General features: G+C 42.9%; 1 protein-coding gene across 1 annotated transcript in view; it reads right to left on the bottom strand.

Moving 5' to 3' along the window:
• Positions 1-551: 551 nt before the first annotated feature.
• The window catches only part of Adam7 (ADAM metallopeptidase domain 7), a 59,913-nt gene continuing 47,480 nt past the window's right edge, over positions 552-12,984 (bottom strand). The window contains exon 23 of the mRNA XM_071609321.1: positions 552-923. Within this exon, the coding sequence (XP_071465422.1) occupies positions 552-923 (372 nt within the window). The remainder of the gene's footprint in view (positions 924-12,984) is intronic.

The following is a 12,984-nucleotide window of genomic DNA, read 5'->3' as shown; positions in this document are numbered from 1 at the left end:
CCAGGCTTCCCTCCTCTCACAGTCCCCAGCCGTGTCCCTCTGTATCTGTAGTCACGCAAAGCCAGTTTGTTTCCTGCATGGGAGGGGTGTCATGAGTGGGTCCAGGGCCTGTGAGGAGGACAGAGAGACTGATTTGATCGCACTGATCCACTGACTTGGTCTGTTTCCCGATTGTAGGGAATTGAGTCTTATGAGACTCTGTGGAGCTGTTGTGAGCAGACGTAGCTGGATATAAGCTGGTCTGTTTGGGGCTCCTATCTTTGTGTGGCACCCAATAGAAGAGCGTGGATATGCTCACTCTGTCTGCATGAGATGGTAGAGTTTTGACGCCGTGGCAGTCAGGGTCCCTGAGGGTCACAGATGGGGGTAATTGATAGTGTCCTGAAAAGAGGAGGAAGATTTGCTAATTTATAAAAATGTATATTTCTGGTTTTAAGAAACTCAAAAAGGTCATCAAAGAATCTCATGCTATCAATGGCAGCTGGCCCTTATTGCCATGACCCTGAAGAGGAGAAGGAAGGGACTCAACTGTAGAGAGGGAGAGAGAGAAGCTATAAGGGACCGGGAGGCGGTGGCTGACAAGTGAGAAGCCCAGCCACTCCCACCGCAGCCTTGTAGGACAGGGAGGGAGAAGTAGAAGCCCAGGCATCCCGGCCTATCCACCTGCTGCTGGCTGCTCCTGGGGACACACTCAAAAGGAAGCCAGAGGGGGACACGGTGCCTGGCTGCAGTTCATAGACGAGGCGGAAAGTGGATCTGGGGGCCACATGGAGGCTTCCTGCAGAGGCCTCCCAGGGACTGAGAGTGAGGAATGAGCCAGAGAGGATGTGGACAGGGCTGGTGGGAAGGATGAGGCGGCAGATGTGAGCAAGCCGAAGCCTGGTGGACGGACAGGTGCCCCCACTGTGGTGACTGCAGCCAATCTGTGATTTATGGACACACAGGAGAACTCCTGTAGGGCCCTCAGAAATAAAAGAAGGGAATTTAGAGAAGAAAATAATCTCTGCAGGTGACATGAGGGATGTCACCCATGCACCCATCTAATGTTTGCAGGTGACCCCGAGAAGTCAAGCAATGACCAGGGACACCCTCCAGTATGCATCAGAGTTGGAGCGTCTAATTGGGGGGCTTTACTGCAGAGGCTGCATTTTCAATGGCTTCACTTTTCTGCCTCTGTTTTGAAGTCACATATGTGGAGACTTGGAATATTGAATGGCTCAGCACTTTATTGAATGCGCCCTGAATTCCAGTTTTGAGTGATGTACTCTTTTCTGTTGCATATTGGTAGATTTTTTCACAGTCTAAGTAGAGAGCTAAAAATTACTTTTTTAAAAATAGTTATCATAGAAATTTAATGCTTTTAAGAGCTAAGCACATAGTAGGTACTAACTAAATGTTTCTTGATGACTTACCCGCCTTTGAAAACTAAAATCTTATAAAACTCAGTCATATGTAAATAGAAACACATGTCTGCTTCTGGCTAGTTTATCCACATAAAACTTCTGAGAAATGCCATAAAAAGATGGCAGTGGTATGGTTAAGGATTCACCTGCTGTGTGTGGGAGGATGAGCAGGGGACACCCTTGGGGTACAAGATCATTTATTGTGGTTTTGACTGTTCTAGGGCCTCACGGAGGTCACGGGATTTTCTGAGAAGGGAAAACAGCAGATCAAGTATCACTCATTTTCAAAAACTAATCCCCACTGAGTTTAACCAGTGAATAATTGTAAAATTATACAGAGGAATTTAATAATCTCCCTACCTCCTTTATTTTCCCTTCCTTGCACTAATCAATGTTTAGATTCAGGAAAATAATTTCTCAAGGCTCTTTGTATTCAAACTCATACACTCACTAGAGAGTTCACTTCATGCTTCTAGTCTGTGTGCAAGCTGCTTAACATGGGATTATTTCCTTTTCCCTGTATGTATTTATCCCAACCTAGCACACCTCTGTTTCCCACCTCCCAAGCCAACCCCAACTCATCAGCACCAAGGTGCACCTTTGTGCCTTTGGCCTATCCCACCATACTCTGGTGACCCACTGAAAAGGTTAGAATTTCCTTGGCTATCATTGACTTTATAAACAAAACAAAACAAAAAGTAAAACAAAATGCCTACTCCTTCCACTTCTAATATTTTATAAAGAAGCCACCACCATAATGAACCATTTTGTACCTTTTGTGATTAAGGATAAAAAATAATACATTAACATATGTATCATTGAGATAGTTGAGTTGAAAAAGGAAATATTTTTAACCAAATGGAAGCAAATATTAATATCATTAGCTTGGTAGAGTTTGAAATTCTTATTGCAACATAACTATTCTAAAAACCATTTCCAAATTCTCTTAAACATATGGACATTCTGTGAGTCCCAAACTAATAAAAATTATTATGTTAGTGAAGAAAGGGAAATTGCATTGTCACCCTCCAAGTTCTGTAATGTAGAACAAGATATTCTGGCCACTGCATCTAATTAAAAGAGTAAATCATTTAAAGAATCCTTGGGTTATTATTGAAGCCTTGGCTTTAGTAGTTTTAAATGAAAAGTGCTACTTAGAGCAAAGAGGTTCACCTTACCAGAAGAATCAGCCCTGGCTGCTCCACTCTTTAATTGAAAGCCAGATGCTGATATTTCATCCAGTGAATGGATAACGAGTGATGCTATCATCCAGCAATGCCATCTCATCATTGCACAAATGATGTTTTTGCTCTAATCACTGTAGACTGCTCATCTAAACTGTTCAGTTTAGTTGGTTGGCTTACAGAGACCATGAGTTGACTTTCAAAGTAAGAGTTTACCCTTTGTGCAAACTGTGTGCTGTATATGTATATTTGTTCAACTTCTGAGCCCTCTTACCACATGATTGATTTAAGTTCTTTTTTTATCCTATCCCCTAAAACTGGATGCATTCACACATGCAAATAAATATGTGGAGATTTTATACAAACCTAATGGCAGATATTGACTTTACCCCTCACAACCATTTGGTGACCTCTGGAGACACTTTGGGTTGTTGCAACTGGATGACAAGGGATACTGCTGGGATCTAGCAGGATGACATCAGAGATGCTTCTGAACATCTGACAATGCACAGGACCACCTCTAGGCCCTGCACCCTTCCCATCAAATCATCATCAGACCCAAGTATCAACAGTGCCAAGATGAAAGACTAGAGAGTCTGAAACAAAAATTGTAAATGGGTTAACTTCAAGGAAAAAGAATGTACAGATTCTAGCTGATTCTCTCCAAATTGCCTAGCTCTTCAGTTCCCATTGATTTCAGTATGTGGGCTCTCGATGCTCCCTCTGTCCAGTTTTAAGGGCACCTTATGCCTATCCTCTTGGCTCATCCTGAACCCATCACAAGTTGACGCTGGCATTCTGGCACTATGAAGCAATGACAAGGGGACACAGCATCCCCCCTTCAACCTTCCCAGTCTCAATTTTCCATTAGGGGAAACCAACTTAAAATAATTGGAAAAACTATGAAGAAGATTAGAAAAACTGCATCTTTTGGTGTTTCAACTGGGGAATAGAGATAGTAAATTGTCATCAAAATTGTCCAAGTTACCCATTTACCTGAACAGACTCTAATTTTTAATTAGTTTGCTGGGTCTTATTATTTTAATACCAATTACATACAGTTTTAAATATCAAATAATGTTAAAAGGTTTGTAATGCAGGAACCTGTGCCCCATACTCTCCCATTCCTGGTTCCCACTGTTACATTCTACACATTCAACAGTTTTCATTGTTTCTATACCAGCTATCTCCATATTTCTAAATAAGTTGTTTATACTTTCATTGGTGCATTTTAAGTTTAAAGAATATATACTGTTTTCCAACTAAGAAAAAGATTCTTTTTTCATCTTTTATCTCACCGCCTTTAAATAAGTTATAGCAGTTGCTTTAAATATTGCTCATATTTGAACTGCATACCACATGTGATTTACATCTATTTCCACATACATTCTTTTTCCTTGAAGTTAACCCATTTACAATTTTTGTTTCAGACTCTCCAGTCTTCCATCTTGGCACTGTTGATGCTTGGGTCTGATGATGATTTGATGGGAAGGGTGCAGGCCTAGAGGTGGTCCTGTGCATTGTTGGATGTTCAGCAGCATCTCTGATGTCATCCTACTAGATCCCAGCAGTATCCCTTGTCATCCAGTTGCAACAACCCAAAATGTCTCCAGACATCACCAAATTGTTGTGAGGGGTAAAGTCACCCCTGCTGAGAACCACCACTCCCTTGGGAGTAGAAACTGCATCTCAGAACAGCAGGGACCACTTTGTACCCAACAATTCCCTTTTGGTTTATCTCCTCTTGGAGAAACCTCTTCCAGACTTCCACATCCTCCCACTGCAATACAAGTAGCCTCCCTAGAGCACCCTCAGTGACAGTCACCTTGGGTCTCCCTCCACCCATATCGGGAGAATTTCCTTTGCTTTTCTACTATGGTGAATCCTTGTTTCTCAAATCTTTTCTTTTCTTTTCTTTTTTAATCTCTTAAACCATGGGGTATATCCTCCAATAACTTGCTTAAGACATTGTATCTATTTTTAATCATACAGGTTATTTTTGTTTATTATTTCCACTTTGTGGTCATCTTGTGACTCTTTAAATGTAATAAATGCCCTTATTTTATATTTTGCACCTTTTAATTCCAATTTGATTATATTTGTGAATCTTAACATGGCTACTATTTACTTTTCTATGGATTCTTGCTCTTGATGGCTTAATTCCAATTTTATTTTGCAATTTCTAAAAGGTGGTCTCATGAGAACATCATTGTGAAAAAATTAGGATTGTCAAAAGGTGGGTTCTGTTTCCTCTCATCTCATGTTTCTCATTATTCCAGGACTGAGGATTCCCTTTGCTTGTGTACCAGAGCAGCATGAAGTTTTATATTTAAGGGTTAAAAAAAAAGTCACCATAATTTCTTGAAGGTATGTCTTCAGCTTTCTAGTTTACCATTTGACAGAGTGACATTACAATTTGGCTTCATTCCTCTTGTGTCCCCAACCAGGCACGAGTTTAAATGACAGAGGCCAGATTTACCCTCACACTTGGAACAATTGTGAAATCACACAGGCCATAGAGCATGGAAGAAAATGTGAAGGACGATGAAGGTCGGTGATCCCAGATACTGTGAATGAGGAGCTGAACTATGGCTTCCCCAACTCACTCCCTGGAGGGTTTCCAGGCTACAGCACCAAGGAGAAGAACCCAGGCATAACCCTTTGGAGTCCCCAAGAAGAAGGAACCAAGAGCCCAGGTAGGGGACTGAAATCATATTTTACAGGAAACAGCACCTGAGAAGACAGAGCTGCAGACGTGGAACCTGCAATGTGGACTGGTCAGTGTATACATGTGGGGAAACCACCTAGGACTGGGAAGAGAACACGTCAAAGGCTTCTGGGAAAATGTGCCTGGTTCCCAGGAGTGAATAGTATCTGCTCCCCAAAGCAAGATGGGGAGCCTCATGATTTCTGGGGCACTCAATGGAGTACTGAGAAGGGTCTTGCCTCTGTAGGAGGATAAACAGCTCTGAACTAACCCTGCTCCAGTCCTGCCTGATAGCAAGGCCCCAGAGGATCAAATTGTTTCCCCAAAAATGTCACTGCTTCTCAGAACCAAGTTCAACACCATTTATAGGAATACAAAAATGTCCAGTGCCAACAAGAGTGACATTCACAAAGTGTGACAACTAATGAAAAACGACCAGGCATGTAGACAAACAGGAAGGTATGGACCTTTGGCAAGAGAAAATGTAACCAAATTGACTCAGAACAAACAAAGGCAGACTAGCACAACAGTTATTATTATAATATTAAATGCATTCAAGACTTTAGGTAGAGGCACAAAAGATATTAAAGATTAGTGTTGGATTTAATGTTCCCAGGAAAGGAGACAAAGAAGATTATGTTGGATAGAATTGAATAAAAGTGTCACTCTGTCTTTTCAAACAGGATACCTTTCTCCTTTGAAGGATTTTATTGGGGCTCATGTGTCAGTTACAGTAGAGCTTATTGGAAGATTATGGAATCTTTTGAGTTAGGGTGAATTTCTGGAGTATCCTTATACTCTACTCTAGTCTGAGGATGGGCAGGGACCATACCCTGCCTGAGAAGCTAGGGAAATTGGGTACCATATCTAGAATTATCAATATCTTGATTGTTTTCCACAAGTTACTTGACTTCATTGGGCTTTATTTTCATTACTTCTAAAAGGAATACATTTCTTTTAAATTTAAAATAGTATTTGAAAAATTCACTCTGTACTATGCCTGTGATCTTGGTCCAGGGTTTTAGTTAGTCAGCTGTTAGCATAGTAACTGAGTAAAATGGAGCACATGTTTTTAAGTGGTCTTATTTTTGGGGGAGGAGGAAAAATATATATGAGTAATATGTCCCAATGTATTTTATTATTATATTTGTTCATTATATTTTATTTACATAAAATTCAGTTTAAAAATACCTCAGAGTTAGCCTCCATTTCACTTCAAACTTTCTTCTCCTTTCACATTTAATTTCTTAATGAAGGAACCAGTGTAACCCATGTAAATCAGAAACCTAGAAGACAAGCCACCTCTCCCTCCTCATCCCTGCCCCTGATCCAATCAGGAAAGATCCGCTGGGAACCATCTTCTTCTATGTGTCTACCTCCCCTGGTCTCTGGAAGGTTTGGTATCTTCTAACCAGGCCAGCACGTTAGCCTTCCTCTAATCCACCCTTTAAAACTGAGTTCCCTTCCCCCTTAAACCTCAAAGTTTGACCACGTTGCTCTTATTTAAGTCATTTAGGAAGTCCACTGCTTTTACTACAGCCTCAGCATAGAATAGCTACACAGCCCACTTTCAATCTGCTTTCACGCCCTCTGTGGTACCAAACTACCCACCACAAGCGAGTCTACCAGATTCCTGAACGTTCACATCCACTCCCTCTCCTGGGAATGCCGAGTCTTGGCTTGACCCTGATAAGAATCTGCCAATGTGAAGCCTTTTCCATCCCAATAAGCATTGTATGCCTCCTTTCCTGTCCCTTGGGCCATTGCACCCACCTCTGGGCCATTTCCTTCTCTGTGCCATTCCTCACTGTAAGCACGAATGACCCAGGAGCAGACAAGTGGACCAGCAAGTTTTCCTTTATTCCACGGGGAAGTCCATCAGTCTCAGGCACTGGGGGCTCACTTTCTGGGTAGAAAGATGGTGGCCTGTTCCAGAAGGGCTCTGAGTTTTATAGGTTACAATGAGAGTGAAATAATCACTGGGGACTGAAGCAGAGTGGTTGGTTTGGGCAGTCAGAAAAAAAGTTGTAAAAAGTCTGAAACTTATTGTTACTAGGAAGAGAGAAAAGCTCAGAACTCAGCTGGCACCACTGCGCTGCTTATCTTCCTCCTCTGGGACCCATTGTCACCCAGAGCCTCACTATTGGCTTTTCTCCTTCCAGGACTCATCGGCAACAGGAAAGGGTGAAAGTCCAGGGCCCAGCCTTTCCGTATCCAGCTCTTCCCTTCAGGACCCACTGTGGCTGGGAAGGATGGAGATTTGCTTTTGGTGGAGATGTTGGGGATGGAACCAGGAGGGGATGAAAGTTTGCTCCCCTCCCCTCCCACCCATTGTTACTGGGACAGGTTTAACTGGGAGAGGGTTAATGATTGTCATCCTCCTCCCTCTTCCTCCTCGTCAGACAGTGTTGGGGGTGGTCATTTCTCTATCCTGGGGGATGCCATTTTCCATATCCTTCACTCCCATCCCTCTGTGTCCCTCTCTTTAGAAGCCTGTTTGCTTTTCCAGGAGGGGCTTGGGTTTCTAGGGTGGAGCTTTATGCACCTGTATGTATTCTCCTGTCCCTAGAACAATACCCAAATACAACAAGGATTCCTTCTTAAGTGAATAAGTACACAAAACCTAAATGGTGTCAATGCATTCTTCTCCTTATTTATTTTAAATTTTCATACCATTTGTTCTCTAAAATCTACAAGTCTTCTTGGCTTTTGTCCCTACTTTTGTTTGTTTCTTTTTAGAAGAGACCCCAGAGCTGCTCGTGGAGAAGTTATCAGTGGCTGTTTTGTGACACGGGAGATGCTGTTATTTGATTCTGCCCTTGTGCTACTGAGCCATGTTCTCCCACTTGAAGACTGAAGTGAACTCCGGGGCAGCATCTGGTTGGGCTTGCACCTGATAATTCATTTCTGAAGGTGGGATATTGAGTGTCCCAGTGTCCAGCCTGTGATATTTTCAGCACCGAAACCTGTCAAACCACCAGGGCAGCTTTAACGAGATGGAAGAAATTGATTTATTTCTCTTCTGAATTGCGTGGCAGCGCCTGGGTGTCAAGTCATAAGATTTTGCTCAGTGGGTTGCTTATGAGATTATCCCGCCCTCCTCTCAGCCCACCCCCAAACTGAAGCAGGTAATGCTATCTTGAACCCGCTATGTCCTTCTGCAGAGAGAACATCAGAGACACTTCAGAGAAAATCAAATTAGTCCAGAGCCACTTTCTCACTTTTCTGATGAACCTGCAGGGTCAGGACCTTGGGAGAAGAGAGAACAACCTGGAAGCTTAGGTCGTTACTCAAATTGTTATTCCCCGTTCTTGGCTTATTGACACAAACTTTAATAACAAGAGGCTGATGCTGATTATGTGAGATTAAATATTGAAATATGGATGGGGCATTGTTTTTCATATTTTTCCAAAATGTGAGCAGTGATTTCTCTCTTGAGTCCAATTAAGAATGACAGTTGACCTTTGAAATTTTTCTCCCCTCTAGTCATGGCTTTGATGAACCTGGAGAAGATGGAAAAATAGAATTGATAACTTGCTGCTTTAAGGGGAAAGCGTGGACTAGGATCAGAGAGGGCCACTGACTGTTCTCTGCTGGCCAGCTAGTTTTAAGATCAAAGCTGCCTTTTCCCATATGGATTCAGGTCTCTCAAGTGTTCCCTGTGACTCTGCAGTTACATGAATCAGCTCAAAACTGGAGTGGGGAATGGTTAAAATCAGGGCCATGGTCTGGGGTCCATTCAGATTTCTGCTATTCCTTTTACCTGCTGTGTGTTTGAGAACCTCTTATCCCTAGTCTCCTCCTCTCTAGAATAACCCTTGCTGTAGAGCTTTGCGTATTTCACAGATGTGAAATGACTTAGTGGGTCTCAGGGCTACCAATGTGCTATAAAGATGCTCTCCTTTTCCCTAGGTGTCCAAAGTGACCGCTCATAGGCTCCATCTTTTATTTTGTGAAAGCAAGGAAGAAGGTTCTATCGGAGGGCCCTCCTTACTGGCACCTGATGTCCCCTGATCCACTGGCTGCTGAGCATCAATTTTCTGTTGCCTTCCTGTCACCACACAGTGGAGCAGGGACAGGTCTGCCCAGGCACACACACAGCAGAATCAAGGCACCGCCCAGGACGATGCCTGTCCATTGGAAAAGCATCCTTCAGAACCTGAGGCCTCTGTAAAACAAGATTTCAGGATGGCAAAGTGCCTGCCAGGGAGTGGACTTTGAGAGTCTCATGTCCCTTCACAAATGCACTCCATCTTCTACAACAGCACCTCAGTTGTGGCTGGCACCTCGGTTGGGTGACAGCTGTCTCTCTTTGCTTTCTCTTCCTTGCTCTGTGAACCCATACAGCACTGTGACTATGGCTGCGAGAGCTGAGAAGCTTGGTAGATGGAAAGTGGGGGAGAGATACATTAATTTCACTTGCAAACGTCTAAATGAGGTGGTGACAGTGGCAGTGGGGGTGGTCGTTTTTGTGAATTCTTCTTCCCTATCAAAACTGTGCTTACACCGACAGCACATAATAATTAAAGGCACGACCTTTGCAGGCAGACTTCCTGGTTTGAGATTCTGACTACAAGGCTTAATCAGCTCTCTCTCTCTCTCTCTCGGCAAATCATTGACCTCCATTTTCTCAAGCTGCAAAATGAGAATAATAATAGTAGTTAGTTCATAGATCTGTTTTTAAGTTAAATGAAATAATACAAAGGAAGAGTTTAGAGTGATGCCTGACAACAGTGTATGCTCAGTAAGTTGTATTTGTCCTTGGGTGGCTGTAGCAAGTCATGGTGCCCTGTCTTCTGCATTCACTTATGTAAGATTCCCAACGGCTCTGATACAGTATCTGTCCAGATGGCTTTCCTGTAATCCTCAAGACCCCCTTTCTATACCTTTAGCCCCTGGAAACCCCAGAGGTTTAAAGTTATATATATCTTTTCTTAGCAATCAATATCCATTACATGTAGCTCATGATTACAGCTTTTCCTGGAGAAAGATGTTAATGGAGTCTGTCAAGCCCACAAGACAGCCACTTCCTTAGATAAAGGCCCTTGAGTTTTCTAAAAGCTGGCCTTCAGTTAGAAAGTGATCAGGAAGCTTCCAATACGCCTGGGGATCTCATCAATATTTCTCATTCTTTGGCAATGATTGGTAGGTGGGCATTGATTGTCATCCAGGGTCCACCACAAAGTCAGATAATTCACGGGGTCTGCTGCCTTTCCCTGACATTTACTATCCATTACACGTTGCTGGGGAGGGATCTTCAGGTTTCCACACATGGCAGCAGTAGGCCATGTCAATTTGCTGGCCTTTGAAAAAATAAATTAACAAATGATACAGTTAAAACAAAGCAAAACCAACCAACCAACAAACAAAAAACCCAACAAACGAAAACGAGAGCTCCATTTTGGTTTCAAGAGATTGGGTTATTTGGGTGTGTTGGCCTTCCAACATCAAGAAGATTGGACTTGAGAGCCGAGAGTAAAGAGCATTTGCTTCTCCCATTTAAAATATCTATTCAAAGGTGTCAGGGCAGATAACGCCGCCACCCCCTACCTTTCATTTAAGCATGTGGTCCCTGTTGTTTATTTGACCCACACTCCTGGCAGAGAAGGAAGTGGTTTCTAGTCAAATCCACCCATATTTTCATCCTTAATAATCAATAATGCAGTTTAGCAAATTTCTTAGTAAGTTTATTTAAAGTCAAGGTTGTGAAGGCCCAGCGATGTCTGGAAAAGGGAGAGAATCATTGAGCATTTTTGCAGTTAAGGTGAAATTTAGTTAGCTATGTGGCCACCTAGTGGTGGGTCTGTGAACTTCGTTGATGGGCGGTCAGGTACACAGACATTTGCATGGTATTAAGGAAGTTAATACCTTTCTTTGGCATGTAACTTTCCAAATTTAGCATAGCCAGTGTGAGTTTTTGAATTCTATAATCATTGTCAAGACAGATGCCTTGAGAAAAAGGTAGAGTGGCTGTCCGAGATGATTGAGATGAGAGAATGCAGTACTGTGAGGGCCGGTGATCACCACAGAGAGGTGAAGGTCTTCGTTTCTTTTTGGATCACCAGTGCCGTATTCCTGGCAGAACTTATGTCAAAATATAGTCTAGATTGTGTCAAGGTCGGTAGAACAGCATTTAATCATTTACCAAAAATGGATTCTGATTTTTCTTTTTTAAGTGACTTGCCTGACTTATACTGCAAAATCTATTGCCCCTCATGTCCCCCTATAGGAATCCCCTTCCTGCAGTGTGTAGCCACTGATATGCCTGCTCAGATTTTGATTCTCATGTTCGTATTTATCTTCTTTTCTACGAGTTGCCCTTGGACCTGCTCTGTATAATGGTAAGTGATTTGGGCAGATGTTTTGCTTAAACCCCAGGAGTGTGTGGAACTTCAGACTTTGGGATGGTGTCGCTGGTTTTCAGATCTCTCATGGATTTTATCTTTTGTGCTCCTCTCTTGGGTCCCCAGCCCCATGCACATGCAACCCAGGAGTACGTGGAGAGCTGGGAGATTTGATTTAGGACACTGTCTCTCAATTCCATCTCTGGCCATCTACTCCTCATTTTAGGGTTTACAAACTCAAGCTAGCAGAGATGAATCTTTGCCCCCTCCCCCTTTTTTGTAATAGGGATGATTGAACCCAGGGGTGCTTTATCCTGTACTACCCCCCCCAGTCCTGTTTGTTTGTTTTGAGATACAGTCTCACTAAGTTGCCCAGGGGCTCACTAAATTTTTGAGGCTGGTCTTGAACTTTCAATCCTCCTGCTTCAGCCTCCTAAATCATTGGGATTACTGTGTGCCACCACACCCAATTCCATTTGTTTCTTATAAGCTTTGTCACTTTTGCTTACAAAATATTTGGTTTCCTCCTCCTCAACTCAAATCTGTCCCACTGAAGAAAAAAAAAAAAAGATGCAGTGCTAAAAAAGATTAGGTAACCGATGTGATTCTGCAATCTGTATTTGGGGTAAAATTGGGAGTTCATAACCAACTTGAATCTAATGTATGAAATATGATATGTCAAGAGCTTTGTAATGTTTTGAACAACCAATAAAAAAATAAATAAAAATAAATTAAAAAAAAGATGCTGAAGAGGTGAATAGGTTAAAACCTGTTGGGCCCCAAGTTTAAGCTTTTTTCATTTCCTGATCATTCTGCCTCTGCTCCGGACACAGAAGCCATGACTCACTACAGCCCCAAACCCAGCATCCCAGAAGAGAACCAGCTTGGTTTAGCCAGGTTCCAGCAGCAGGTAGGATTCTAAGTCCATGTGTGGGGCAGGGCAGCAAAAATTCCACGAGGGCAGGTGTGAAGCTTAGGGTCTTAGGTCACAGGTCGAGTGGATTAGTCCATGCATAGCAGTATTCCTATCAGCAACTCTGGGTTCAAGGGAGAGAATTCAATTCCCCAGAGGCGACAAGAGCCAGAGAGCATCAGGTCAGGGATGCATCTGGAGAACAGTCCTGGGCTGCAGGGCTCTCATCCTGGGGCTGGATATAGGAATGCAGCTGTAGTATGTGGGTGACATCCAGTAGAGCCCCCTGGGGCTGGTGTGGAGGTTATGGAGATCTTCAGCCCCTAAAACATTGACTATGGGATCTGGTCAGCAGAATAACTTAATTCCAAGTCTTTACATACCCCCATCCCAAAGGATGGAGCAGTACCCCTGATGCATATTCCTATGACGT

This window comes from Marmota flaviventris, chromosome 3 (genome assembly GCF_047511675.1).
Source record: "Marmota flaviventris isolate mMarFla1 chromosome 3, mMarFla1.hap1, whole genome shotgun sequence".
NCBI classification, from domain to species: domain Eukaryota; kingdom Metazoa; phylum Chordata; class Mammalia; order Rodentia; family Sciuridae; genus Marmota; species Marmota flaviventris.
This window is presented reverse-complemented; position numbering and strand designations above follow the sequence as displayed.